This window comes from Vanrija pseudolonga, chromosome 5, assembly GCF_020906515.1.
Source record: "Vanrija pseudolonga chromosome 5, complete sequence".
NCBI lineage: Eukaryota > Fungi > Basidiomycota > Tremellomycetes > Trichosporonales > Trichosporonaceae > Vanrija > Vanrija pseudolonga.
The window spans coordinates 2,669,209-2,696,537 of record NC_085853.1 but is presented as its reverse complement, the minus strand read 5'-3'; the positions used below and the strand labels follow the sequence as shown (position 1 = coordinate 2,696,537).

At 60.9% G+C, this 27,329-nt stretch overlaps 9 protein-coding genes across 11 annotated transcripts; 5 read left to right on the top strand and 4 right to left on the bottom strand.

The window, feature by feature from the left end:
• Positions 1 to 662: 662 nt before the first annotated feature.
• On the top strand, positions 663 to 3,577 carry ape1 (Aminopeptidase 1; the record flags this gene model as incomplete). The annotated part of the gene is made up of 3 exons (XM_062774296.1): positions 663 to 1,128; positions 1,164 to 3,138; positions 3,182 to 3,577. Exons 1-3 carry the CDS (start codon positions 707 to 709, stop codon positions 3,575 to 3,577), a joined length of 2,793 nt encoding a protein of 930 aa, XP_062630280.1. The 5' UTR covers positions 663 to 706.
• A 159-nt stretch (positions 3,578 to 3,736) lies between these two features.
• pho-4_1 (Phosphate-repressible phosphate permease pho-4) lies at positions 3,737 to 5,678 on the bottom strand (the record flags this gene model as incomplete). Its single annotated transcript, XM_062774295.1, has 2 exons — positions 3,737 to 5,532; positions 5,600 to 5,678. 2 exons carry the CDS (start codon positions 5,676 to 5,678, stop codon positions 3,737 to 3,739), a joined length of 1,875 nt encoding a protein of 624 aa, XP_062630279.1.
• A 3,687-nt stretch (positions 5,679 to 9,365) lies between these two features.
• AHK2_2 (Histidine kinase 2) lies at positions 9,366 to 12,945 on the top strand. 3 transcript variants are annotated; one of them, XM_062774293.1, is made up of 11 exons: positions 9,366 to 10,077; positions 10,122 to 10,229; positions 10,266 to 10,400; positions 10,440 to 10,472; positions 10,513 to 10,723; positions 10,760 to 10,927; positions 10,966 to 11,108; positions 11,146 to 11,853; positions 11,929 to 12,390; positions 12,434 to 12,574; positions 12,614 to 12,945. In XM_062774293.1, the coding sequence occupies exons 1-9, from the start codon at positions 9,508 to 9,510 to the stop codon at positions 11,932 to 11,934; spliced, it is 2,082 nt and encodes a 693-aa protein (XP_062630277.1). In that variant the 5' UTR covers positions 9,366 to 9,507; the 3' UTR covers positions 11,935 to 12,390; positions 12,434 to 12,574; positions 12,614 to 12,945. The 3 variants fall into 3 exon arrangements, with proteins under 3 accessions (XP_062630277.1, XP_062630276.1, XP_062630278.1); XM_062774292.1 differs by having other exon boundaries at positions 11,146 to 11,876; XM_062774294.1 differs by having other exon boundaries at positions 10,122 to 10,400; positions 10,513 to 10,927.
• Positions 12,946 to 12,949: 4 nt separating this feature from the next.
• Positions 12,950 to 15,905, bottom strand: lacZ_2 (Beta-galactosidase; the record flags this gene model as incomplete). The annotated part of the gene is made up of 2 exons (XM_062774291.1): positions 12,950 to 15,490; positions 15,528 to 15,905. 2 exons carry the CDS (start codon positions 15,903 to 15,905, stop codon positions 12,950 to 12,952), a joined length of 2,919 nt encoding a protein of 972 aa, XP_062630275.1.
• Positions 15,906 to 16,341: 436 nt separating this feature from the next.
• On the top strand, positions 16,342 to 17,844 carry yteT_1 (Putative oxidoreductase YteT; the record flags this gene model as incomplete). Its single annotated transcript, XM_062774290.1, has 4 exons — positions 16,342 to 16,532; positions 16,569 to 17,003; positions 17,042 to 17,543; positions 17,587 to 17,844. The coding sequence occupies exons 1-4, from the start codon at positions 16,363 to 16,365 to the stop codon at positions 17,842 to 17,844; spliced, it is 1,365 nt and encodes a 454-aa protein (XP_062630274.1). The 5' UTR covers positions 16,342 to 16,362.
• A 168-nt stretch (positions 17,845 to 18,012) lies between these two features.
• aglC_0 (Alpha-galactosidase C) lies at positions 18,013 to 20,209 on the bottom strand (the record flags this gene model as incomplete). Its single annotated transcript, XM_062774289.1, has 2 exons — positions 18,013 to 19,564; positions 19,602 to 20,209. 2 exons carry the CDS (start codon positions 20,207 to 20,209, stop codon positions 18,013 to 18,015), a joined length of 2,160 nt encoding a protein of 719 aa, XP_062630273.1.
• A 1,072-nt stretch (positions 20,210 to 21,281) lies between these two features.
• isp4_5 (Sexual differentiation process protein isp4) lies at positions 21,282 to 24,384 on the top strand (the record flags this gene model as incomplete). The annotated part of the gene is made up of 11 exons (XM_062774288.1): positions 21,282 to 21,326; positions 21,369 to 21,530; positions 21,568 to 21,919; positions 21,962 to 22,406; positions 22,443 to 22,676; positions 22,713 to 22,858; positions 22,901 to 22,972; positions 23,020 to 23,488; positions 23,602 to 23,900; positions 23,940 to 24,123; positions 24,162 to 24,384. 11 exons carry the CDS (start codon positions 21,282 to 21,284, stop codon positions 24,382 to 24,384), a joined length of 2,631 nt encoding a protein of 876 aa, XP_062630272.1.
• An 83-nt stretch (positions 24,385 to 24,467) lies between these two features.
• On the bottom strand, positions 24,468 to 25,469 carry LOC62_05G007767 (uncharacterized protein). Its single transcript, XM_062774287.1, has 2 exons — positions 25,342 to 25,469; positions 24,468 to 25,308 (listed from the first exon to the last, which is right to left on the bottom strand). The coding sequence occupies exons 1-2, from the start codon at positions 25,435 to 25,437 to the stop codon at positions 24,535 to 24,537; spliced, it is 870 nt and encodes a 289-aa protein (XP_062630271.1). The 5' UTR covers positions 25,438 to 25,469; the 3' UTR covers positions 24,468 to 24,534.
• A 612-nt stretch (positions 25,470 to 26,081) lies between these two features.
• Positions 26,082 to 27,084, top strand: LOC62_05G007766 (uncharacterized protein). The gene is made up of 2 exons (XM_062774286.1): positions 26,082 to 26,243; positions 26,280 to 27,084. Exons 1-2 carry the CDS (start codon positions 26,175 to 26,177, stop codon positions 27,024 to 27,026), a joined length of 816 nt encoding a protein of 271 aa, XP_062630270.1. The 5' UTR covers positions 26,082 to 26,174; the 3' UTR covers positions 27,027 to 27,084.
• The last annotated feature ends 245 nt before the right edge of the window (positions 27,085 to 27,329 follow it).

Genomic DNA, 27,329 nt, shown 5'->3' with positions numbered 1-27,329 from the left:
GATGAGTAAAATGGCGAAGGCGATACAAAATCCAGACGTGCTTGGTCATAAAGTGCCGTTCTTGGCGTGCTCGTGATGTGATGCTGCTTAAACAATCACCAGCACGGCCAAAACAAACTGCGAGCTGCGGGCGGGCAAGTGGACGGCCCTCGTCCTCTCGGTGTTGCTCGGGGTTTGTCATTGATGCTGGCGTCATGGCACTGCGGTGAGATGAGTGGCCGGCCGGCGGGCACGCGGGTATCCAAGGTGTGTATTGCTGCCACGTCGTCGTGATAGCACTGCTGATATCGGTCAGCCGCCATCATGTCCGACAATGACGTCTCAGTCGATGCTGATCCACGACGACAAGTCGAGGTGGACGCCGACTCGGCTGGCATCGGAGAAAGCCGGCAACGACTGCCTGAGGCTGTCTTGTCAGCCAACGACACACCCTACCCCCGTTGCATGCATCGGCGACGCGTTAAACGTACACAGAGGCCAAGTACTCACTCCTTGTGTCGTCTTGCCTCATCTTGAAGAGCAAAGTGGCCCATTTAGAGCTCCAGAACGACGAACAAGGCCACCTCGACACCATTGTTTACACTGACGTCACGGCGGCCCACCTCAGGAAACATTACCATGGCCCCGCGTGGTGCAACCAAAAGTCACTTGCTTGCTCACAAGACTGACTCTTGCTTGCTACTGACACCCGCCCGTTGCAACAAGCATGGCAGCTCAAGGCAGCAGCGCCTCAACAGGTGACTACCGCCTCCCGACCAGCGTCTACCCTGCCCACTACGACCTCGCCATCCAGACCGACCTCGCGGCATCGCCCCCATCCTTTGCGGGAGCAGCGCGCATCGGTCTCGACATCCTCGAGGACACGAGCAGCGTCGTCTTCCACCTTCACCCTTCTCTCACCGTCACCCACCTTGCCTTTGGGCAGGCCGGTACCGAAACCAAGCTCCCCTTGAGCGCCATCTCGGTCAACGCGGAAAATGAGCGCGCGACGATCGACCTCTCCTCCCTTGGCGGCGCCGAGGCCGGGTCCAAGGCCAGCCTCTTCATCAGATGGGAGGGCAAGCTCGGTAGCATGATGGGATACTACCGTTCTGATGGCGACCCAGACGAGCACGGCAAGAGGCCATTGTGAGTCGCTCCTCGGGGCCGTCGCTGACATCCAGGTATGCCCTCACCCAGTTCGCCCCAACTTCCGCTCGCCGCGCTTTCCCCTGTTGGGACGAGCCACTCCTCAAGTCGACTTTTACCATCTCTATGATCGCCCGGCCCAAGGAGACGGTGCTGTCAAACATGAACGCCACGTCGACCGGACCATGGACGTCGGCGGACCTCGGCGCGGCGCTGGAGCCTGGCCCCGACTCCAGCTCTACTGTCGACGCCAACGCCGACGCCTGGGCCATCACCAAGTTTGACACCACGCCCAAGATCTCAACCTACCTCGTCGCCTATGCCTGCGGCGAGTTTGGCCACCTGTCCACCGAGTACCACTCCAAGCTTACTGGCAAGACCATCCCGCTCAAGATCTACGTCACGCGCAACCAGCTCGACCAGGCGCAGTTTGGCCTCGACGTCGCCAAGTGGGCGCTCCCGGTCTACGAGGAGCTGTTCGAGATTGCCTACCCCTTGCCCAAACTCGACACGCTCGTGGCCCACGACTTTGAGTACGGCGCCATGGAGAACTGGGGCCTCATTACCGGCCGCACCACGGCCTACCTCTGCAGCGAGCGCTCCTCCCTCGAGGCCATCAAGCGGATCGGGTCCACGCAGTGCCACGAGGTCGCCCACATGTGGTTTGGCAACATTGTCACCATGCAGTGGTGGGACAACCTCTGGTTGAACGAAGCCTTTGCCACCCTCATGGGATCGATTGTCCTTCCCGAGCGCATATGGCCAGAATGGAAGATGACCTCGCAGTTCATCAACGACCACTGGGCAAGGGCGCTGTCACTTGACGCTCGCCGCTCGTCGCACCCCATCGAGGTCGACTGCAGCGACCCAAACCAAATTGGCGAGATCTTTGACGCCATCTCCTACTCCAAGGGCGCGTCTGTCCTCCGCATGCTCAAGGGTGTTGTCGGCGACGACAAGTTCTTCAAGGGTGTGTCGCTGTACCTCAACAAGCACCTGTACGGTAATGCAACGACCAGCGACCTTTGGGCCGGCATCGGCCAAGCCGTGGGCAAGGACATTGGCGAGCTCATGAACAATTGGATCCTCAAGATTGGCTTCCCAGTCGTCTCGGTCGAGGAGCTGGGGAATGGGCAGGTCAGGCTCACCCAACACCGGTTCCTGATCACCGGCGATGTCAAGCCCGAAGAGGACGAGACGGTCTGGTGGATCCCACTCGAGATCAAGACTGTGGAGAACGGCAAGGCGTTGGTCGACCACGATGCGGTGCTCAAAGCCCGCACAGCGACCTTCGACGTCGCGTCGGACGTGTTCAAACTCAACGCCGAGACGGTGGGAGTCTACCGCGTCATGTACTCGGGCGAGCGTCTGGCCAAGCTCGGCCAGCACGCCCAGCAGTTTTCGGTCGACGACCGCGTCGGGCTCGTGTCTGATGCTGCCGCGCTCACTGCTGCAGGATATTCAAGGACCTCTGGCGCTCTCGACTTGGTCACGGCCCTCGCGCCAGCCGAGTCAGAGTACCTCCCCTTGTCCGGCATCGCAGGCTTCCTCTCTGGCCTGGCGGCCATCTGGTGGGAAGACGACGCCGTCCGCGCCGCTGTTGACAAGCTGCGGGTCGAGGTGTTCCGACCAGTTGTCGACCGCCTAGGCTACGACCATGGCGAGAACGACGAGCCCACGCTCAAGCAGCTGCGCACTCTTGCTGTCAGCGCTGCCGCTTCGGGTGGCGACAAGGATGTCGTGGCCGAGCTCAAGGCGCGGTTCCAGCCCTTCCTCAAACACGGCGACGACTCGCGCATCCCGCCTGATCTCCAGGGCACTGTGTTCCGACACGCCGTCAGCCATGGAGGCCAGGCCGAGTACGACAAGCTCGTCGCAGTGTACAACAACCCGCCAAACCCGTCGACCAAGCTCGACGCATTGTCGGGGATTGCCTCGGCCAAGGAGCCGGCGCTTCTCGACAGGTCGTTTGAGATGCTCGCCGATACGCAAGCGGTCAAGGACCAGGATGTGGCAAGTTGATCCGGGCGTGTGCTTGCTGACCACCGCGTAGGCATCGTTCCTGTCCGAACTGGCAGCCAACCGCGTCGCCCGTCGCCGCACCGTCAAGTACTTTGAGGACAACTGGGATGCGGTGCGTAATGGCTTGTTGTGTCGATGGCTGACTTGTGGCCAGCTCAACGCACGCTTCAGTAGCAGCATGGGTCTCAAGGGGGCCATCGCTGGAGTTCTCGGCACGCTCTCAAGCAAGGCCGACCTCGACGACGCTACCACGTTTATCGAGGGCAAGGGTGCGTACCGCATACGACGTTGCGCTAACCCTACAGACGTTCGCAAGTACAAGAACAGCTTTGCACAGGCGCTCGAAGGCATCGAGGCGCGCTCCAACTGGCTTGTGCGTGATGCCGAGGACACCAAGGCGTGGTTCAAGAAGCACGGCAGTTTGTAGGCAGAACGCTCCCCCGACCTTTGTTAGTCCCACGCCCCCCTGCTGTGCGCTTTACGAATGCATATTAAGACCACGGAGACAGGTAATGACAGGTTTTTAGTCTATTTTAAAATGAGGAATGGGAGATGGGAGCTACCCAACTTTTGTGCGATGATTGATCTAAGTGCCCTTGAAGTGGGGAGCGTTGAGGATGATGCCCATGATGACACCGGCGAGGGTACCGGCGACGGGGATGGTCATGATCCAAGAGAAGACAAGGAGACCAACACGCTGGAAGTTGACAGCCTTGAGAGTACCGTTGCAAAGACCGACACCGACAGTAGCACCAGTGATGCACATCGAGGTCGAGACGGGAAGCGAGTACTGCGAGAAGATGAGGACGGTAAGAGCGGCACCCATCTCCATGGAGCAACCACGCGAAGGAGAGTGGTAGGTGATCTTGTTGCCCATGACCTTCATGATGTTGTAGCCGTAGGTGATGAGACCGACCGAGATGGTGGCCGAGAGCCAGACGAGCTGCCAGACGGGGACGGGGGCCTTGGCGGCGGCGGCGCTGCCAGTCTTCCAGGTGGTGTAGATGACAGCCCAAGGACCGGCGGCGTTACCAATGTCGTTGGCACCGTGGGCGAACGAGGCAGTGCAAGCGGTGAGAACCTGGACAAACGAGTACGAGTGCTCGACCTCGTTCGAGTACTTGGGGGCGTGCGAGTAGACGCGCTTCATGCGGTCACCCTCGGGAGTGCCGTCGACACCCGACTGGGCGGCGTGGATGTCGTAGTTGAGACCGTAGAAGAGACCGACGCAGATCATGGCAGGGATGCGCTTGGCAATGATCTTGATGTTCTTCCACTCGTAAACCTCACCGGGCTGGAGGGGGTTGTTGTGGAGGACGCGCATGGCCCAGCCAAGAGGGCCCTTGCCCTTGCGGAGCTTGGCGTGGAACTTGGCCTGGTTCTCGGCCATGATCTCCTTGTAGGTCTTGGTCTGAGCCTCGGCCTGGCCGTTGTAAGCGACGGCAGTGTTGGCCTCGAGGGGAGTGCCAGGAGCCGAAAGAGCGGGAGGGGGGAGCGACTTGAGGACATCGGGCGAAGCAAAGTTGGCATTCTTGGCGTCGGGCGAGCCGTAGGCAGTCTTCTCATCGTCCTCAAGAGTGAGGTCGTCGTCGTGCTGGACAACGGCATAGTCGCGGACGTTGTGGTTCTGGCCGTCCTCCGAGGTGACGGGCTTGCGGGAGAAGAGGAGAGGGCCCTGGAACATGTGGTACCAGCGGAGCGACTGGTCCTTCTTGATGACGAGGCAGTAGAGGTAGGGAACAAAGACGAGGGCCGAGACGAGGGCAAGACCAAAGCCACAGCCGAGGGTGACCGAGATGATGTACCACTTGGGCTTCTTGTTGAGGCCAAGGTTGGGCGAGCCCTTGTAGACGATCGAGAGGGTGCAGATGGTGCCGGCGACGAGGAACCAGAAGGGCGAGGTGAAGACGGCCCACTTGACGGGGTCCTTGCGGACGTGGACGACAAACTTGATCAGGGAGAAGATGATGGCACCAAAGCAGGCAGCAATGGTGGGGGCCATGCCGAGACCGGCAAAGATGGCACCGAGACCCTTGCCGTTGTTCCAGCCCCACTGAACCTTGGAGGCACCGACAGTGGCAACTCCGACGCCGGCAACAGCCGAGATGAGCGAGTAGGTCGACGAGACGTGGGCCGAGTGGTTGGTGCACCACATGACCCAGGACGAGGCGGCGGCGAGGGCGACAGTGAAGGCGAGCATCTGGACGGGAGCCTCACCACGGAAGGCCGAGTTGGGGATGATACCGTTCTTGATGGTGTCGGCGGTACGGGCACCGACAGTGATGGCACCAAGCATCTCAAAGATGGTGCCGAGGACCATGGCCTGGCGGTACGAGACCGAACGGGACGAGACCGAAGTAGCCCAAGCGTTTGCGACATCGTCTGGGGTGGGTGTGTCAGAGGAATGTGGCTAGTGAAACTGTTGCTGTGGCACTAGGCGCCTACTCACTGGCACCGTTGTTGAAAGCGTCAAGGACGGCAAAGAAGGTGCCGATGACGAGCACATAAGTGTACTGGTGGAGCACCATTGTGAGGATGCTAGGCTGCTGCCTTTTGCTCTTGCCAAAGGCTTGGTAAGGATCGACGAAGGGTGCCTGTCAAAGAGCCAAGAGCGGCTGGGTGTGTCGAAATAGGATGGGGAGAAGTCTTGGAAGGGATGGTGAGAACTGGCCAAGAGTACCAAGGCTCCTTTTGAGCATGGCGTGCTTGGCTAGGTTGGACCCACAGATTTTTTGTCCCAGTGTGTGCACGCCAGTGTGCATCGGGCCATGGAGCGCGGCTGGAGCCACTGGCGGTGGTTGGGGTGGGTCAGCCGCAATGTCAGTGTCACACGAGTAAAGTGTCGGCAACGCCACTAGCCACTCAGATTGGCCTTGATAAAGTCTTGGCGTTATCGAAACGTGCGTGGCCAAGCCCATCTTCCGAGCGCGGCGTGGCCCCTCCGTCTGGCCGACTGGCGGGTTGAGGTCCGGGCTTTTGTCCCATGGGCACCCCCCGGGTCCTTGTCCGGGCAAAACTCGAGTGCGAACCCCCCGGTGGACGGTGATTGATTCCTCGACGACGATATCGCACGTTCGTGACCTGGTGTGTGGCGTCTGGGGGCTCCATCTTCCTAGCATGCCGTCAGTCCCTGCCAAGCACGCGTCCAGGTATCTTTAGCGGTCGGTCGCGTGCACGGAGACACATGGAAATGTAGCAACCAGGCTAGCGGCAGCTCCACCACACAGACAACCTTTATCCGTGTCTAAATGCAGCTCTGGATGCATGTGCGTGCGCAGTAGATGGTGTCATCGGTGTCCAGTGCGCGTGTTTAGCAATTTGAGTAGGTGTTGCACCAGCCCACACTGGAGGCAGCGGTCGTGTTGGACGCTTCTCTCCGCCCTGAGCCGGGGACCTTGTCCTCTGTCCTCTCGTCTCCTGCCCCCGCGGCCGTCAGCTGCCCCTTGCACCGACATTGAAATCGCTCATCCTCGGCCATGCCATGCGGCTGTGCGATCCTTGTTGTTTGCCCGCGGCTGCGCTGACCATGATTGCAATACACGTCGAAATGTGCGCTCCGGATCAGTGTAGATTGTCTTGGTTGGCCTCCAAGCACCAACGTGGTTCGCATTTGGAACAGATTGCACCTGCCAAGCAAATGATTCATGTGTGCGCGCGCGAGCGTGTTGCGGCGTCGAGACCAAGCAAGACAAACGGCGGAGCAGCCGCTCTCGGTTGCATATCAGGTACCACTTTGCACTACCTCGGCGCAGGGTCGCTCCACTTCCGAGCGGATGGGGCCGAGGCCTTGCGCCGCTCCGTCCCCGCCCGCCCGCCCGCCGAAGGACCGGATCTATGCACCCATCTTCATGTTGACCACGTTCATGGATCGCCTTGCGGCAGCCGACTGACTGCACATGCTTATGCGTTCGGTGAATGCGTGTGGATGGACGCTCAGACATGTACAGCAAGAAGGCGCGTTTACCGGCCGCCCCCTCGGCTCTCGCCTGCCCCGAGTCTTGGCAGGGAGCGGAGGCATTGGGTGCACTGCCCGAATCTCAACTTGACTGCCATCGTCTCGACGACAATCATCACACGTGCATGAAGAAATCAAATTGTGGGCTTGTACGTACACCACTCCTCCAACCCCGCTTCGATCAGCGCCCCGTCCGGATTGTTCGGCAACGACCAAGGCATCCAAGAGGTGGTTGCAGGCGAGCAGGTTTGCTGCTTTCCCACACAGCCCACTCAACTAGGCCGTCTTAGCGTCCGTCTACAGCGGCTTGTCAGATCTGCTGCTGCCCATGTCCCCACACTCTCACAGTGTAACCGTGTATCACGCCGTAGTCAAGGCGAGTTGTCACCGTGTGGTGTGGCTTCCGCCACACCTTTTAGCACCATCACGCGACATGGTCATTCCGCAAGTTGGCATTCCGCGGTAGATGCACCTTGTGAACTAGGTCGGCCTCAAATGCAGAGCCAACCGTTTTGCCAAGCCGACACTAGTTTGGCGATCGGAATGCTAAGCAACAGCGGAACGGCGTTTCCGACGCAAACACATGAGGTTGGGTTCAGGTGGACTGATCCTGCTGCGGATCCAACTGCGTTGTCCGACCCACCTCAACCCACCCCGGCGTTTGCTGCCGAAATGCGGGCCTTCCTAGCCTCGTGGCTACTGTATAGATAAGACGGTAGGACGCCTCTCTGCATGCTCAATTGACGGAATCGCACCGGGCATGTCTTCAACCCAGCCGCTCATGTTGGCGTCACTGCCGACGCACGTGGCAGAAAGGCTCTCGTGTCCACCATGTGTTTAACGCTCGACGCCATCGCACCTTGGGGTGCATCTTAGAACGTAGGCCGCACTCTGCCAAGCTCAGTCGATCAGGAGAGTTTAGAGGTTGGGCAACCGACGAGCCGCGCAGTCACTACTGTTCAGCTTTGCACGGGTCGGCGTACGTCTGACAGCACACATCCATGTGCAAACTCATGTGTCTCTTCGCACCACCATACCGGTTCACTTACAGACCAAGGTCTCGCCCGTGTCTGGTCTGTGAGCCTCCAAAAGCGCAAACGCGTGCCCCCATCATCACTCCACCCGATGGCGACTCACTGGACGATCAGTTCTTGTGGACTCGGGTGGTTGTCACCCAGCTTCGGACGCACACCGAGGCAGTCACTACGTTGTTGCGCAGCACTGCAACACGCGAACTTGGGGACAGGGACAGTTGATGGAGCCCGGTTGGCCCAGACGAGTCCTTGTGGTGGCCTACACCTTACTCACAGGCTACATGGTGGCCTTCCCGAACGCCTGAACACGAACAAGCTCCACGGCCAACGCCTGGCCTCAGTCTCGGCCCTAGACACCGGGCCACAACCCAAGCAACCTCTGCCGGGCATGCCGGGCAGTGCGCATCCAAGTTGTCGGAAGAATGCAGGATGTCGGAGGGCAGCAGGTACTAGTCTCTCTGGCGCTGCTACCGTAGCCCGGCTGACCTCTGCCCTGTCGAGTCTCCTTCCAGAGCCACAACTCACCTGCCCTGACAGCGACGATTCCGCAGCCCCTGTGACATCGATTGACGGCCTCTCAGACACAGACTCGAGGTACAGTGAGTACTGACGTCACAAACCCAAAAGGCTCCCCAGTGTCTCGGCTGGTGTTGGACACGCTATTACTACTCCTCATATGCACTAGCAGCTCTAACAAAAGATCGACCAGTTGCTCCTCGGCCGATGCTTTAAACCCACCCCAGAACATTTGGATGAACCTTGCAGATGACTGCGCAGGCTTGACCAGCAGCCACGATGCAGGGATTGAAAGAAACGCCCCTCCCGCGTCGGCGCCTAGTTAATAAATCCATGGCTGGGTGTGCTGGCGCTTTGGCTCTCGCAATGCTTGGGTTTGATGCAACTATTTGCAGAGCCTGGCTGTGAAATGGTGGAGCGCCTCTGTAGGGGGGGCGGGGGGTGGCAGGACAGCAAGGCAGGGACGGGCAAAGGGTAAACAAACAAACGCGGTGGCAATTGTGCGGCCAAGGCAAGACAGGCATTAGGAGGATCGTCTGAAGGCAGCGGCGGCTGCCAGGCACTCCCTTCCAGTCTCGACAGACAGACTTGGGTGGCTTCCGCCGCCGCCGTGCAGCCATGCGAGCCGCCTCCTTCGTCGTCGCCGCCGTCGGTGGGCTGTCAAACGACGACCCGACGAAGATGCGCAACCTTCTACGCATCGCTCTTCCCAACCACTACGACGCTTCTGTGCGCTGTTTTGACCGACCGACGGCGACCACGGAGGCAGCACAGTCTCTCTGCCTGGGCAGCAGTCGTTGCCCTTAAAACTCCGACATCGATACCGGTGCCCGTGCTCGCGGATCGACGACCATGTGGGGGCAGAGGCCACCCTGGTTGCCAACGGACGCGGCTGGCTTGCACGATAGCCCTCGACCGACAAAAAGGCCGCGCACTCGATCAAACCGGATGAAAGACTGGCTCAGACAGCTGGCAACGCCTACTACGGCTCCGGGATCGACACACGATTCGCATCTGTCGTCTTCTGAACCGACTCACAGATTGTTCACTGAGCGAGTGCAAGTTTCAAAGCGAAATGAAGCGCATTCTGAAGGTTCCGACGACCGACGGTCCGGCTCCCCGGGCCCAATCTCCTACATTGTCGTCGACGCAGACTATAGCGCGCTAGGCAAGGCGCCAGATTCGTCGGGAACGGCTACCCCGGTTGGGATCAACAGTTCCACTAGCCCGCGAACGCGTCATTCAATGGAAGGCAGGACTGGCACCTACAGCACCCAAGGTAGTGCAGCCTTTCGCGCCCCAAGTATCGGCTCTTGGGCGTGGTTCAAACTCATCTTCCAGCTACGCGTCTGGCCAGCCCTCGTCTATTTCGCAAACCCAAGGTTCCTCGACCAAAAGAAAGAGACGCTGTATCGCAAAGAGGTGGGTCTGATGCCACTTGACAGCGCTAACATGTCCCCCCCCAGGCTTGGTACTCGGAGAAGTTTGGAGCCGTCTTCTCGTCGTTCCTCCTCCTCATCAACTGGATCTCATTCTGCTCACTGCTAAAGAAGCCCACAAAGTTTCAGCTATGGGTGAGGAACCAGGCCGTTGATGGAGCTGATCGCCAGTCGTACACCCTGTTGTGCGGTATCCCAGCACTTCCCCTCCTCCCGATGCTCCTTCTCAACTGGCCGATCAGGCGCAACTGCATGATGCGCTACAGCTACCAGATCTGCTTGCTCGTCGCGGTGTGGTCGTGGTCGGTGAGTGGCATCCGCCGATCCACCAGCTGACCGTCACAGTTCCTGCTTGCCGTGGACATGAAGTTCTGTAATGTGCGAACGACGATCAAGCAACCATAGCTGACCACTCCAGTTTGGCCAACCTGGAAGCACCTGCGACGACAGAAAGATCATTGCCCAGGCTGGTTATGTCGTCGGGCTACCGACCATTTCCATCCTGTTCATGCGTCAGAATCGCTTCCTACACTTGCTCTGCACCCTTGGAGCGTCCGTCTGCTGGCTCGTCACCTCGAATGAGCTAAACGGTCAGATCCCCCTCGAATACTGGAGGACCCCAATTGGATGTGAGTCGGTAGCTGAGGGCGATAACCTGACAACAGTCGTCATCTATCACACCTTTCTCATCGGCCTCGACTTTCTACGAGAACGATCCGGAAGGCAGCTGTTCGAGCTGCGCGAGGAGCTCAAGTCGCAGTACCGGGCTGTACAATCGGCCCAGGTCATGGAACGCAAGGCTGAGCAGTCCAAGGAGCGCTTCGTGTCGTATAGTGGGTACAAACCTCGGTCGATGTGAGCTGACGACCAGTCTTCCATGAAGTCCGCGTTCCCCTCAACACAGCACTGTTAGCAGTCCAGAACCTCCGCGGCGAGGGCGTCTTCCACAACCTGAACGAGGACAAGAGTGACATGGTCCATGGCCTCTCCAGCTCTCTAAGCCTCATGGAGAATGTAAGGCTGCTCATTCGTACAGGTCGCTGACAGCAAGGTCCTCGACGACGTCCTATCGTTCAACCGCATGGAGTCGGGCATGTTTGTGCTCACCAACCGACCATTCGACTTTCAAAAGGCCATGCAGCTCATCGCCCTGGCCCACCGACTCCAAGCCCAATCCGCCGGCATCGATCTCCTATTCAACTGGGACCCTCGCATCTCGGCCCTGCCATTGCTGCTCGGCGACGAGATGCGGCTGCGCCAAGTCGCGTCCAACCTTGTCAGCAATGCCATCAAGTTTACACCAAAGGGCTCGGTGACTATTACCACGTCCATCGTCCGGTCTGTGCCGCCGATGGCGACAGCCATCGCGCCCGAGGGCCTCGAGGAAACCGACGCCAAGGCGTTCATCAAGGACCTGGAAAAGGGCGACGTCGAGGTCGAGGCCGTTCGCATGTCCCTGGGCTCGCAGCCCGGGGAGACGTCGACCGCAATGTCCAGCGAACCGTCGTACGGCGGCTGCAAGATTGTCGACGACGAGCTGAGCCAACCCGAGTCCGACAAGTGGGTCGTCTTGCGCGTCGAAGTTGCCGACACTGGCGTCGGCATCAAGGAAGAAGACATGGAGGAGGGGCACCTCTTCAGCCCATACTCGCAGAGTGAAGTTGGGAGACGCCAGGGCGGCAAGGGCTCAGGGCTGGGCCTGGCCCTTGTTCGGCAGATTGTCCAGCTGTCAGGAGGGCGTCTGGGGGTCGACAGTCAGGTGGGCGTGGGTACAACTGTTTGGTAAGTGGCGCTGCCTGCGTGTCGAGACACTTCCTGACGCCACCAACTTTAGGTTTGAATGTCCATTCGCCTTGGCTGGACCCAACCACCTCACACCAGCATTGGGGCCGCGCACACAACCCCCGACGCCGCCCATGTCATGTCAACCTCTTCCATCCCCTCCGATATCTCTGTCGCGGCCGCCGGTATCACGCCGCGCGCCGGCATTCGTCCCCACGGCTGCAGCGTCGGCGTCTGGCGACAACATTGCAACGACTCGGCCGCTCTCTGTCCCACCGAGCTCACCGACGTCGCCATTGACGCTCCGCTACCCCATGGCAGTCACTGATGGCTCACCCATGTGGGACGTTCCTCCGCCATTCGGACGCGGCCCGTCTGTGGACAGTGTGCCGATGACTGCGCTGTCTTCGGCCCCGACAACACCAGCCGCCACTAGAGTTGTATCTGATCCCATGGCTTCTGCAGCGCCGCGCGACCCCACTCGTCTACGGACACTTGTGGTCGACGATGACAAGTAGGTAGCGAGCGACGTCGCGTGCGCGCGCTGACCTCTTCAGACTCACCCGCAAGCTCATGTCGCGAATGCTGTCACGACTCGGTCACGATGTCGACAATGCCGACAATGGCAAAACAGCCCTCGACTTGATCATGTCAGAGTACAGCCAAGGCCGATCTTACGATGTCGTCTTCTTGGACAAGTGAGTGCAGGGCCGCAAGTGCAAGCCGCTGACAGCAAGCCAAATGCCGCAGATGACCGGAGTCGAGGTCGTACGGGCCCTTCGCCAAGCCCAGAACGGTGTCTTTGTCGTGGGCTGCACTGGCAATGCCCTTCGCGAAGACCAGAGAGAGTACCTCGACGCAGGAGCTCACCAGCTTCTCCCCAAGCCAATCCACCAGAGCTCAATCGAGCTCATCCTCGAAGAGGCGCGCCAACGCCGTGCCCAGCATGACCCATCCCAATCAACCTAGGTTCAAGTTATACGCATCACTGTTGTCTTACCACTTGCACGGCAGCCATTTCACATCGCCGGCTGTCTGTACCATTACCCAATTACAATGCATGAGCTAGATCACTACGTTGGACGGAGCAAGACGCTAAACTCGGTCTCGGAGACACGGAGCTTGTACTCTGGCAGCACTCCTTCACCACACGACGCGGTGCCGATGCCGTTGACGGCGTGATCAATGTTGAGCCACACATTGTCGCCGGGCACGAGGTCTGTGGTATGGCGAGCAGCCTGAAGCTGCTCTGTTGTCCACCGGCGGGCCGTGAATGCAAAGTGCGGTACCCCTTCAACGCGGAGCCCGCCCTCAGACCCGGCGAAATCGGCCCACCGCACGTCGATGCGGCTACCATTCTCCTGCGGGAAGACATACGGCGTCTGGAGGTCGTCGATGGACAGGCCGTACTGGCCGAGCTTGACCCCGCTACGCGTGTCGGGGTACGCCTCGCCTGGTCCATAGCCGTACCACGACGCGCGGCTGAGCGACGCTGGCAGACCGACACGCACACCAAGCCGGGGCAAGATCATGTCACCCCAGTCGCCGTCCGGCACCACCTTGACAGTGAGGCGCACCCCGCCGCCCTCCGCCGTCCAGGTGTACGTCGTGACCAGGCCGCGATTCCATGACCCCGCCGCCGCACGCGTCTCGACAACAAAGGCATTGCCTTGAATACCGACGCGTTTGACACGGTGCTTGACCTTGTCAAGGTTGGCCTCGCGCCACACGTCGGCCCAGCAAATGCCCTCAAAGTACTCCTGGCCGCGGTCGTTGTCTGTCGTCGCGCGCCAAATGTCGAGCTGCAGGCTGGTCACGGGAAGGCGTCCAAGGCGGGTCAGCTGGCCAGTAGTGGTGCTAAACTGGGCTGGGCCGAGGGTAACGACGCCGGTGGCGCTGTCAAAGACTGGTGCGGACGACGATGTTGCAACGACTGGTGGAGACGTCTCCGCTGCGGGGAACTGGCCCCATGCGATCTCGTGCCCTGCTTTGGCCCACTTGGTGTCCGCAGCCAGCACCGCCGTGATGGTCCAGATCCGCTCACCGCTGTGTGAGAGGGCCACGTCGGGCAGTGGAACAGTCACGGTATGGCCAGCAGCGACAGATGGAACCGCCAAAGGTCCCCCAGCCACGCCTCGCCCATCTCGCTCGAGCCGGTACGTGAACGCCAAGTCGTCGAGGCTTGCAAAGTCGCGGTTGTTGTGAATCGACACGCGCCGGCTATCCGCCCGTGTGATGGCAACAGGCTCGATCACCTTCTTGTACTCGATCAACCCGGGGCTCGGCGTCCGGTCGGGGAACAGCAGCCCATCGACAATAAAGTTGCCGTCGTGAATCTCTTCTCCAAAGTCGCCACCGTAGGCCCAGTACTTGCGCCCGTCGGTGGTCGGCTTGATAAAGCAGTGATCGATCCACTCCCAGACGAAGCCTCCCTGGCAGCGGGGATACTTTTCAAAGAGGCGCTGGTACTCTGCCTGCCCGCCGGGCCCATTCCCCATGGCGTGGATGTACTCGCACAGGATGAACGGCATCGCGCGCCGTTTCTTGTCCAGCTCGGGGTCGTCGAGAGGGTCCTCCTCCCTCCGTCCGAGCGCATCCACCTCGGCGTGGGTGACATACATGCGCGAGTACATGTCGACGTACTTGCACGTCTTGTCGCCCTCGTAGTGAATCAGGCGTGACGAGTCGCGCTGTCGGATCCAGCTGGCCATGTGGCCGATATTCTCGCCGGGCCCAGCCTCGTTGCCCAGCGACCAGATGATAATGGACGGGTGGTTCTTGTCACGCTCCACCATGCGGCCGACACGGTCGAGCAGCGCGTCCTTCCACAGGGGGGTCGATGACGGATTGCCCGCCCAGTCGAGCTGCTCGAAGCCATGCGTCTCATAGTCGTTCTCGTCAATCACCCACAGGCCATACTCGTCGCATAGGTCGAGGAAGTGCGGGTGGGGCGGGTAGTGGCTGGTTCGAACCGCATTCATGTTGTGCCGCTTCATCAACAAGACGTCTTGCAGCATTGTCTCGCGCGTGACTGCTCTTCCAGTGTCGGGGTGGAACTCGTGTCGGTTGACGCCACGGAACAGGATGCGTTTGCCGTTGACTTTGATTACGCCGTCCTCGACTGCGACGGTGCGGAAGCCGACGTGCAATGGCACACGCTCGCCGGCCGTGACGAGGTGACCGGTGTACAGGCGCGGTGTTTCCGCCGTCCATGGCTCGACGTGGGCTAGGTGCAGCAGCTCGCCCGTCGGCGCATCGATGCCGAGCTCCGGAATAACGACCCGCCCCGACGGCTTCGCATCCACCTTGAGAGTCGCACCGCCAGTCTTGTGATCATACTCGACGTGCACAAAGTGGTCGACGACAGACCCTTCAGGCCGATGCAGGAGGGTGACATCGCGAAAGATGCCAGGCATCCACCACTGGTCTTGGTCTTCGAGGTAGCTGCCCGCCGACCACTGATGCACACGAACTGCGAGGACATTGCTGCCCGCTAGCAAAGCTGCCGACGCATCAAACTCGACAGGGACGCGGCTGCCGCTCGACGTGCCGAGGAGCGTCCCGTTGACCCAGACTTTGCACCACGAATCCACGCCGTCGAAGCGAAGGACAGTCTGTGGATCAGCGTTGGTACGGCACCCTCTAACCCACCTTGCCATCACCCAGGCTCCAGTCCTTGGGCAGGTCAAACGCATACCGATAGTCGCCTGTGGGGTTCTCGGTCGGGACAAACGGCGGGTCGACTGGGAACGGATACGGGATGTTGACATACGCGGGGTTGCCATGCCCATGCAGGACCCAGTGACTCGGCACAGGCAGGTCGCTCCACTGCTTGGCGCCGTCGTCAAAGTCGACCTTGGCAAACTCATCGCCGCCTGGAACAGCAGCCGTAGGAGACAGCCTGAAGCGCCAGTCGCCATTCAGGCTCAGCTGCTGTGCGTCGGTCCGGTCGACCCATGCGCGGGGTGGGAGGCCCTCGCGGCCTGGCCTTGGATCTTCGTGTTCGCCCGGGCTGTAGATTACCTCCATGTTGCTTGCTGTGGCCTCATGCTGACAACGTCGAGAGTGTGCAGCGATTAAAAGCCAGACCCGTTTAGCCATCGTCTCGGCCATGTCCGCATTCGGCCCGGTACCGGCGACTCGGACCCACCCCGCACACCCCCACTCGCCTGCCCACCCTCAACGCCAAGCGATGTCCCTTTCCATCCTTCTTGTTCTCCTCTTCTGTCCCCCGGCTTCTGCCTGTGAGTAGAGTGCGGGGCCTGCAAGGGACGCGGCAAACACGCCGCAGCCCCGGGTGACTGCGCTCCGTGCGAGATACGAGGCTGACGGACGACAGTGAGAGAGCCGGATCGCACGCCGCAACGCGTTGCCGGGTCCACCATTGGCAAGGACGTGATTCGCTCGGTTACGTCCACCCAAGGTGATATCTAAAGTCGTCTCGAGTGCTTCTGTCATGAGTCCCCCAACTGCAACAACACTCGCGATGCCAGCCCCGACTTCTACGTCCAAGCCCGTGTCCCTCATCATCCTCGGCGGCGGCCAGCGAGGTGTCGTCTATGCCGACTACACTATTGCCCATCCAGACCTCGCAGAGGTGGTGGCCGTCGCAGACCCTCGCCCACTGCGCCGCAAGCTGTTCGCCCGGCGGCACCAGTAAGTCCTGCGTTCGTCCGCCCAACTCACACCGAGCCTCGCCGATGACAAGGTCTTCAACGACTGGGAGGACGTGGCCAAGCTGCCCCGCTTCGCCGACGCTGTCGTCATCTCCACGCTCGACAAGCTGCACGCGCCCATGGTCAGCGTCTTCTCAAAGCTCGGGTACCACATCCTGTGCGAGAAGCCCATGGCCACGAGCATCTCGGATTGCATCAACATGGTGCGCGAGATCGAGTCCGGGCGTACCGACGCCGGCAGCCCGCTCGTCTTTGGCGTAGGCCATGTGCTGCGATACAGCCCGTACAACCAGGCCATCAAGGAGGTCATCAACTCGGGCGCACTCGGCGACATTGTCAACATTCAGCACATTGAGCCCGTTGGCAACGAGCACTTTGTGCACAGCTTTGTCCGCGGCAACTGGAAGAGCGAGAACGAGACGACGTTCGCCCTCATGGCCAAGTGCTGCCAGTGAGTGTAAGCTACCAGGACGCCCCTGACCACCGCAGCGACCTCGACATTGTCAACTTTTACCTGTCAGGACGCAAGCCCGTCCAGGTCAGCTCATTCGGAAGCCTGTCGCTGTTCAAGCCGTCTCGCAAGCCAAAGGCAGCAGGGGACGCCAAGCGATGCCTCGACTGCCCGGCCGAGGAGGACTGCGTGTGGAGCGCCAAGAAGGTCTACCTAGAGAAGCACCAGGGCAGCACCAAGCAGCACACCAACGTGAGTACGCCGGGACACCACGCCGCTGACATCCAGTGGGCCGAGCACATTGTCAATGCGGAAGAAATCAACGAGGCGACCGTCACCGAGGCCCTGAGGAACGGCCAGTACGGCGTCTGCGCATTCGAAGCCGGCAACGACGTCGTAGACCACCAGGTGGTCAACGTCGAGTACGAGGACGGTGTGACCGCGAGCGTCACGATGAGCGCGTTCACCGAGGCGGAATGCAGCCGCGCGACCGTCATCCAGGGGACGTTGGGCGAGCTCATTGGCGACATGGACACGTTTGTGAGTGACTCGGCACTGCTTCGTGACGACGCTGACACTCCAGACCGTGTTCGACTTCCTCACACGGACAAAGAAGCACCACAAGCCAGACGCCGGTATTGGACTCCACGGCGGTGGTGATGCCGGACTGGCCGAGGCGTTCGTATCCGCCGTGCACACCGACGACCAGAGCAAGCTGGGTATCACGCCCGACGATGTACTCAACAGCCATCTGGTGGTGTTTGCTGCCGAGACGGCCAGGCGGGAGAAGAGGGTGGTCGACTTTGGGTCATTCAAGGAGGCCGCGATGCAGGCGTCGTAGGGGTGTGTATGAGATGTCATGGATATTGTACTGCTATGAAGGGTGCTGTCTGGGCTGGAAGAGTTCGCATTAGGGAAGCTACGGGCCTCTCCTCGCCACTCAAGTACCCGACCCCATCACGTCGCCTTCCCAGGACATTGCCACCTCTCTCACACTCCATTCATCGCCCTACACACTACGCCTGATACGGAACACCCTACTACGATAATCCCCACCAATGAGGTTCTCGGTAATCCCCACGTTCATGAGCTCGGCGCCGGTGTACACCTCGCCGTTGACGTCGTACTCGGCGCCGGGGACCAGCCCGTGCAGTCGCGTCGGCTCACGCTCATCGCGCATGAGACCGTCGCGGATCTGGTACAGGAAGACCACTGCCTCGCGGCCGTCCTCGGAGATGAACTGCACGGCGGGCCAGTTCGAGTCCCACGGACTGGCGAGGCGGTACATGTCCCCCTGCACAATCAACGGGGCAATCTCCTCACTGAGCTTGATAATACCAGGGATAAGCGCCTGCTCCTCCTCACTGAGCTTGTTGATGTCGAGCTCAAAGCCAAAGCCCCCGCCCATCATTGCAACATGTGCGCGGAACTCGAACGGCGTGGTGCGGTCTGCTTGCTGGCTCGGCACCTCGGACACGTGGCAGCCCATCGTCGATGCAGGGTACACCAGCGAAGTGCCCCACTGAATGTAGAGGCGGTCTCGTCCGTCCGTGTTGTCCGAAGTCCAGTGCTGCGGCCAGTAGTGGAGCAGGCCGGCATCGAACCGGCCGCCGCCTGACGCGCAACCCTCCCATAGCACGTCTGGATGGCGGGTGGTCAAGACGTCAATGACGCGGTACAGGCCGAGGATGTACCGGTGCGCATCAGACGGGCGGGAGAGTTCGTGGATGCCGCGGTTGTTGTCCCACTTGACGTAGGAGATGTTGGCGCTTTTGAGCAGTGTGTCGATCGCCTCGATGAGGTAGTCTTGAACCACAGTCAGGCCCAAGTTGAGGACCAGCTGGTGGCGAGCCTCGGTCCGGTCGTGGTCTGCCGCGTGGAGTGCCCATTCGGGATGCTGCTTGTAGAGCTCGGACTGCGGGTTGACCATCTCGGGCTCGACCCAGATGCCAAAATTGACGTTGTCGGTCTGCGACCCAGCGATGGGCAGCGCGGTAATCTTCTCGGCGAACGGAGCGAGGCCTCGTTGGAAACGCCTCGGGTTGGCGACCCAGTCACCGAGGCCAGCGTTGTCGGTGACACGGGGGTACTTGTCCCCAAACCACCCGTCGTCCATGACAAACAGCTTGAAGCCCATCTCGGCTGCCTTGTGCGCGATGGGGTAGAGCGTGTCCTCGTTGAACTCAAAGTGCGTGGCTTCAAAGTGGTTGAGGAGCGCAGGTCGTGGTTCCATTGTGAAGCGGCTGCGTGACAGGTGCTGGCGGTACAGCCGGTGGAAAGTGCGAGTCATGCCGCCGAGTCCAGACGAAGAGAACACGGAGACGCATTCCGGCGTGGTAAAGGTCTCGCCGGGGGCAAGGGGCCAGTGGAGGTGCAGCGGGTTGAGTCCCAGCAGGACGCGCGTGAATCCCAGCTGTGACTTCTCCACCTCGGCAGAGAAGGACCCAGAGTAGACGAGGTTGAAGCCCCAGACGTTGCCCGTGGTCTCAGTGGTCGTGGGCTGCGTGAGGGCGAGGAAAGGGTTATAGTATGCCGACGAGTAGCCTGTGAGACTCTGGAATCTGTCTTGTTAGCAAAGCTTCATCACCCCCAACCCACCCTTGGATTCCATGGTCGACATTGCGTCGCACGACCTGGCACTCGCGGCTCCAATGGCCGTGATGGTGAACGAGGTCGTACTCTGCCGACGGCAGGTCTATGCCGACCGATGCGGCGCGGAGGATCGTGACGGCTTCCTTGCCACTGTTCGTGACTGTGTAACTGCGGGTGATGACCGGCAGGCGATGGAAGACGGAGTAGGAGAGGACGACTTGGACGCCGCTGCGCAAGTCGACAAGCTGCACCCGCAGCGTCGTCACGTCGTCGGCCCCGCCAAAAGTCGACGGCAAGCCCTCGAGACTAGGTTTGCCTGGCAACACCTCGTGGCGCTCATACACAAAACGCGAGACCGTGTGGCCCGCGTTGTGCATCAAATGAAGCACCGGCAGACGCATGTCGCCTCGCCCGGCATCTGGAAACTCGCGCCGAATGCCATCGGGCATCCAGCAGTCCGTGTCGGGGTCGGTCTTGCGCGCCCTCGGTGTCGGCGCGCCATAGTGGTCGAGCTTGAGGTCGCCCTTGTCGTCCACATGGAAGATGTACGTCAGCCCCGGTGCGTTGAGGATGAACGTCTTGTCGTTGACCTCGACGGGCGGAGGGGTCTTCATGGCGTCACTGGGTGGGCATGCAGCGGGGTCGCAGCACCAGCAGTCTTGTTATGACCTTCGGAGCCAAGGCCTGCTGCCTCCTCCAGGCGGAGTCCAGGGCTGACAAACGCCTCAGGTGGGGGAGTGGGGAACCAATGTCCCTTATCGATCGGTCGGCTGCAAGTCGGGCCGCCGCCCCGGCCCTTCCGCTCCGGAGGCACTTCCAGACCGAGAGGCGAGGTTAAGCAGACCCACACGGGGTGGAACACCCCGCGCCCCGGTGTCTGCTGGCCGTGTGTGTCGCAGCACACAGCGAGAGAGCTCCAACGACACGGGGGACTGTTGGCCGTGTAATCATTGACGGGTAGTCGGCAAGCGGGCTGGACGGGGTGTGCGATTGCTCCCCCCGCGCTCTTTCCGCCCACTCGGAGCACCTGCGGAGACGCTCCGTCGGCGCATGCGCCGGCATGCGCCGCAAGAGTCGGTCCGCAGTGTCTTGGCCTCCTACTCTTTCCGCTCCTCAGGCAGATCCTGGCGTCCTGGCCTTCTTGACGGCTTACGCTTGACCTTCTTGGCCACCGACATATCGGTGTGTTGGCGTCGTCGTCTCGACGGGGTGTTGTCGTCCGTGGTGATCGCCGTGGTCATCTACCTGTCGCCCAGGCCATCCCACATGCTCAGCGCATCGGTCAAAACGGCGTCGATATCTTTGTCGCGGGCTGACAGTGCTCCGTGATCACGAGTGTCCGACCACGGACAACATCACGGACAAGTTGGCGGAGTCATGAGACGCCTGTCATTGTGCTCCCCCGCCGACAGGATCCGGACCTGGAGGCGCGGGGGACAGACCTCCGTACTCCTTTCAGGCGGCCGGCGCCGGTGCGGGGCTCGGTGGGCATTGGGAGGGAGGAAGAACGCAGAGTGGACTGCAGAGTGGGGAACCCAGGGCCGCCAGCCCTGGGCCGCGTGGGGTAGCTCCGCCTGCTGGATCTCGGCTTCTGCCGAGAACACACATACCATAAAGGTCGGGGCTATCGAGCCTATTGGCCGGGCCCCACGCATTGACTAGCTAGCTTGCTTGCTCGCACAGACCATGGCCGACATAGGCAAGACCGACAAGGGGGTCGAGGAATGGGTGGTGAGTGGCGGTTTGATGGACACGCGGCGCTGACGACGACAGGAAACTGCCCACCCCGTCCCCGCCGACGACGACCTCAATGAGAAGGAGCACTCCGACCTCGCGGCGAACCTCCTCGCCTCGGGGCACATCCAGATCACGGCGGCCGAGCTGCGAGACCTCGCGGACCAGCTCCCAGAGATGCCTATCGACCGCACTGCCAAGGTGAGTGTGGCACGTTGTGCAGTGCCTTACCCCACAGATCCTCGACGAGACGTTCAAGATCCACGAGCACGACCCGCGGTACGACCCCGAGACCCTCTTCCGTATCCGCCAGTTCCTTGACGAGCCAGACGTCCAGGCCCACCCCGAGCGCCATGCCGATCTCGTCTACGAGATGCGCATCTTTGCGCTGCTGACCAGCACGAGCTCGGTGTACCCCGAGGTCCGCGCCGTCGCTTCCAACACCGACGACCCGTCCATGCCGTCGCTCACGCTCCGCGTGTGGGTTATCGGATCGATCCTCTCCGCCATTGGCTGTGTCGTCAACGCCGTCTTCAGCAACCGCTACCCGTCCATCAGCATTGGCCAGAACGTCATCCAGCTGGTGTCGTGTGAGTGGGCATAATGGCGACGCCGAGCTGACTAACCCACAGACCCGATCGGTGTCCTCTGGGCCAAGCTGCTCCCCGACTGGAAGATCCTCGGTGTGAGGCTCAACCCGGGACCGTTCAACAAGAAGGAGCACATGCTTATTGTGATTATGAGCGGGCTTGGCATCTCGGCACCGCCTACGCAGCACCTCATCTTCGTGCAGGCCATGCCCCAGTGGTTCAACATGCAGTACGCGCGCAACCCGGGCTACCAGTTCTTGGGTGCGCTCGGCACCAACATGATCGGCTTTGGGTTCGCCGGCCTGACTCGTCGCTTCCTCGTCTACCCTTCGTACTGTGTTTGGCCGTTTGCGCTCTCGACCATCGCCCTCAACAATGCGCTGCATGAGCAGGGCCGCGTGTCGACTCCGGTTCGTGGCCCTGGCAAGTCGATCTGGCGTGCCAGCATGTACAAGTGCTTCTGGGTTGTCTTTGGCATCTACTTTGTGTAAGTGGCACACGCAAGACGACGCTGACACACCAGGTACTACTTCTTCCCGTCGTACATCTTCCCCAACCTCCAGATCTTTGACTGGATCGCGTGGATCAAGCCATCCAACGGAAACCTTGTCGCCATGACCAGCTCCAACTTTGGCGTCGGATGGGGCCTCAACCCGTGGCCTACATTCGAGTACGGCTTCTTGGGTGGAACCGCCGGCTACACGCCCATGTTTGTGCCCTACAACTTTATTGTCGGACTGTTGGCTGCCATGATCCTGTGGGTAGAGATTGGGTCGCACCGCTAACGCCGCAGCGGAACAATCTTCTGGTACCGTAACGCCTGGAACAGCGGCTATCTCCAGATCAACTCGCCCACGACGTGGGACAACAAGGCCGAGGAGTATGTGGTGTTGAACGTTGTCGACGAGTGGGGCCGTCTCGACGAGGACAAGTACCAGCGTGAGTGACACAGGTGCCACACTACCTAACACCCCCTCCCAGACTACTCTGCCCCTTACATGTCTGCCGCAAAGCTCGTCGAGTACATTGGCATGTTTGCATACACTGCTGGAGGTGAGTCTGGGGCTCCAGGTACATGACGTCACCACTCACCCCCATAGTCCTCACCCACACCCTCCTTTACAACACGCACGAACTCAAGCTCGGCTTTGTTGGCATGTGGCGCGACTTTAAGCGCTCGTGGGCCAAGCTACTCCGCCGCGAGGTGCCTGCCGACGACGATGTGGAGAACGAGAAGATGGGCGACGACATCCACTACAAGCTCATGCGCACAAACTACCCCGAGGTGCCCGAGTGGTGGTTCCTCATCATCACCCTCGTGTCCATGGCCCTCAGCTTTATTTGTCTTGGCGTCTACACCAACGTCTCGCCCGCCGTCGTCCTCGTCGCGCCAATTATCACACTCATCTTCCTCATCCCCGTCGGCGTCGTCACCGCGGTGTCGGGCATCGAACCGTCCCTCAACACGATCTCCGAGCTCATCGGCGGCGCCTTCGCGGGCGGCGATACTATGACAGTCCAGTTCTTCAGGATGTTCGGCTCCGAGCCTGTTTGGCATGCCCTTATCTAGTAGGTGCAGCTCGAAGGCTGGAATGGAGAGGAAAGAACGAGGAGAGGAAGGATGGCGATTTTTTGATTATTTTTTCAACTTTTTTTTTCGGACAAATGCTGACCCCTCACAGTGCCAAGGACCTCAAACTGTCTCACTATGTCAAGATCAACCCCCGCCACATGTTCTATGTCCAGATCTGGGGCGCTTTGCTCGGCACCGTCGTCACAGTCGGCCAGTGGCAGTGGCTCCTCGACATGCCCGGCATCTGCACCAAGGACGCGCCCTTCAGGCTCATCTGCCCTGACGGCCAATCCAACTATGCCAGCTTTGTCTTCTCGGGTACCATTGGCTCTCCCCGCCTCTTTGGCCCCGGTGGTCGCTTCTCATGGCTGCTGATCGGCTTCCCCATCGGCGTCTTCTTCCCCATCGGTGAGTGTGGCGCCACTGTCACCTCTGACCACCACCCAGTGATGTACTTCATCAAGAAGCGCTTCCCTCGCTCCAAGGTGCTCCAGGGCACCCACCCGCTACTCCTACTCCTCGCACTGTCGTGGATCGTCGGTGTCTCCCTCGGCACTTACGTCCCCATCATCGCCATCGCCTACTTCTCGTGGAACTACCTCAAGCCGCGCTACCTCGAGTTCTGGACTCGGTGAGTGTGTCCGCAGCAATCATAACTGACGCCTACAGTTACAACTACGTTACTCTCGCAGCTTTGAGCACCGCGATTTCATTCAACGCCCTGATCACATTCTTCGCGCTCGTGTTCCCCGGCGTGGAGTTCCCCAACTGGTGGGGCACGGACGGCGGCACGCCCGGCTGCATCGGCGACTGGACCAACGAGGCTTGTGCGCCGTTCAAGATTGGAGAACGTGGATACTTTGGCCCCGAGCTGGGCCATATCACCCATTGAGTGCAAGAGGAAGGACAGGGATTGCGGAGTGAATAGTTGTGAAATGTGGATCAGCTTGTAGGGGGAATAGTTATGCAGTGTGGTCAAGCAAACGGGGATTCATTCTTTTGGGGAAGTATTATTCGGTATGGAGGGAGGTGGTGCCGCACTCTACTGCCTGGAGCGGACCTCGGTGCGAACCTCGGCCTTGAGATCAGTCCTGCCCGTAGAAGCACTGTGGATCGACGCGGCGTCGTTGAGCGCGACACGGCGCTTGCCAAAGTGGACAAAGCCGAGGATGGACGCAAGAGCGAACACGGCGGCGGTGAAGGCCACACCAACCGCAGCGCCGATGCCACCACCAGCGACCGTCGACAGCTTGTCCGACTTGGCCTTGACGGTCACGGTCGCAGCCGCGGCCGAAGCGCCACCAGTGGCACTGGCCGCAAACACTGCCACGCTCTGCCCGTCGAGGTTCTTGCCCGACTCCTCGAACGTGAGCAGGGCCGACGAGTTGGAGCACGCAAAGCTGGGCTTGCTGTACGAGCCCGCCGCGACAAGCGACAGATCCGCACACTGGTAGTAGTACGTCTCGCTGCCGTACATCTGGTAGAAGAGCATGAGGGTGACGTCGTCGCCGGCGGCCATGCCGAGGGTGCCAAAGTCGGGCGCGGCACCGCAGAAGCCACCAGGGCTCATGTCGAGGATGGTCGGGGCGTAGCTGCTGAACTGGTGGAACTCGGTGGGGTTGGCGTTCTTGACATACATGACCTGGACGTTGGCAGCAACGCTAAGGCTTTGGATGGACACGGAGCCGCCGGAGAGGGGGAAGCTGCTGCGCGGGCCGGGGGCGATACCGCCGCACGCGTCAAAGGCGGCAGTGGAAGCGTTGAAGCCGGCACGAGGGGGCGGGTAGTTGAACTGCATCGGCGAGGAGGTGAAGCCCTGGGGTTAGTGCTGTCAGTGGCGAGGACTTACAGCGATGAGCTGGTCGGGCGTCGTGCGGCGCTCGATGGGTGACGCCGAGGCGAGCGCGGCGAGGAGGGTGAACGCGGCGGGGAGCATGGCGAGCATTTTGGTGGGCAAAGGTTGGGAGGAACAAGACCCGACCCTCGCTTCTTCATATGGCGTTTGGGCATCCCGCGACTTTGGCGTCTCAACGCTCGTAAAAGACTTCGTCGGCCGAGTCGTGTTCGTGGCGGAGTGAGTCAGACGTCCCATGACAGTCACAACCGTGCCACATTTCGGGCGACGAGCGGCTGCGGCGTGAGTCGCCATGTGGGCGGGTCAGACGCCGGTGTGCACAATGCAGTGGACACAGGCCGCGTCTCGGCGCCGATGTCGGCGGTCCACGCCCACCTCAGCTGCACAGCACTTTCGGCCGCTTATCAGATTAACGCGGTGTTTTGGCGGCGTCGGCGGGAGGCAGGCAGGCAGCTCGCTCGGCCTCCACCCAGGCGCGTGCGTGCGCAGACAGCAGCCGACCTGCTGCGCATGGCCCCTTGCACGACCTGAGCGGACGCGCCCGCTGGTTACCCGACGCCCGCGGCGACTGTCTCGACTATCAGATAAACCCGCGTTCTATTTCGAGCACTTTTGCCTTCCGCCAAGAAGCCCGCGGGTGCGAGCTCGGCCGATACGTGTTATTCTTGCCACTGCATGCATGGCGGTCATGGTCAGGAGGCCGATGTGGTCTTGACCTATGCATGCCTCAGCATGGACGAGGCCTGCTGCTGTCTGTATAAAGACTGCAGCAAACCTTGTTACCGTCAGAGCAGCCAAGTCCCCAATCCCTCGCCCTAGCCTCAAAAATGCTCGCCGCCCTCGGTCTCCTCGCCGCCGCTGGTGCCGTCTCGGCCGCCTCCAGCCCCGACATCACCGTGAGTACACCCCTTGGGCTTGGACTCACCCCCCAGACCTTCAAGACCTCGCCAGTGGCCTTCACCTACCCTCCCCCTCGCGCGTTCAGCGCCTCGTCCGCCACCGCGTACCCCTGCGGTGGTGCCGACCTTGGCGCGCGCGTGCCCTATCCCGTTACCGGCGGCAAGATCTCGATCGACGCGACGACCCTCGCCGCCAACGTCAACATCATGTACGCCAACAAGACCAACCCGACCCTGTTCCACGACTTTTCGACCTACACCGACACGGTGCTCGACATGAGCGTCGGCGAGTGGTGTGCGCCTGGGCCCGACTTCCACGCCCTCGGCCAGCCCGCCGGCACCAACGTCACCCTCCTCATCATCTACCAGTTCTACGGCAACGACTCGAACCCGTACTACTACACGTGCGCTGACATCAACCTTGTCGACGACGGGTCGTACGCCCAGCCGGCCTTTACGTGCTCCAACACGTCGGCGCTGCTCAACGTCGCCTCGCCCAAGGACTCGCTCGTGCTCCACGGCAGCAACTTTAGCGACGCCCAGAGCGGTGCCGACGGCGAGAACGTGACGATCACCGCTACGCCTACCGCCCCTCTCGCTGCGGCTTCGACGCTCGCCGCGGCGTCTGCAGCTGGCTCGGCGGCCGCCAAGTCGTCTGCCGCCAAGTCTGCTGCCAGCGCCAGTGCCAGCGCTAGCGCCAAGGCGTCCTCGGCGCGCGCTCTGACCGCCGGTGCTGGCGTCGCGGCGTTTGCCATGCTCGCTGCGATGGTCGCTCTCTAATGTATACATGCCCTAAGCATGAAGCCGCAGGCGATCACCTATGCATCAGTCCACGGGGTCAGCGTCAGAGTCAGTGGGAAGTGGGGTGGGAATGATGGTGACTGCGACTGCGTAGGTCTTATATGGCTCCAGCGCAGCACGCGACCACCGGCCGACCAGTCTGGGAATGCTTGGCGCGTCGCCTGCGACATCTTGCCTGCAGACATTAGGGATCTACGGCATGGCGTCAGCCTTGCTGCGCGAGGCACTCGTCCTAATACCTACTACTTACCTCGGGGGTCGTTGTAGCGCATCACCCCCGTC

What these genes read in the sequence shown, in the direction of transcription:
- LOC62_05G007767 (XM_062774287.1), bottom strand. Translation starts at nt 25,437, where the DNA reads ATGCTCGCCATGCTCCCCGCCGCGTTCACCCTCCTCGCCGCGCTCGCC. An exon ending in CGCCCGACCAGCTCATCGCT is followed by an intron (nt 25,309 to 25,341) that starts GTAAGTCCTCGC and finishes CACTAACCCCAG; the next exon opens with GGCTTCACCTCCTCGCCGAT.
- LOC62_05G007766 (XM_062774286.1), top strand. Translation starts at nt 26,175, where the DNA reads ATGCTCGCCGCCCTCGGTCTCCTCGCCGCCGCTGGTGCCGTCTCGGCC. An exon ending in CCTCCAGCCCCGACATCACC is followed by an intron (nt 26,244 to 26,279) that starts GTGAGTACACCC and finishes CTCACCCCCCAG; the next exon opens with ACCTTCAAGACCTCGCCAGT.
- AHK2_2 (XM_062774292.1), top strand. Translation starts at nt 9,508, where the DNA reads ATGTGGGGGCAGAGGCCACCCTGGTTGCCAACGGACGCGGCTGGCTTG. An exon ending in CCACAAAGTTTCAGCTATGG is followed by an intron (nt 10,230 to 10,265) that starts GTGAGGAACCAG and finishes GCTGATCGCCAG; the next exon opens with TCGTACACCCTGTTGTGCGG. An exon ending in CTTGTGGTCGACGATGACAA is followed by an intron (nt 12,391 to 12,433) that starts GTAGGTAGCGAG and finishes TGACCTCTTCAG; the next exon opens with ACTCACCCGCAAGCTCATGT.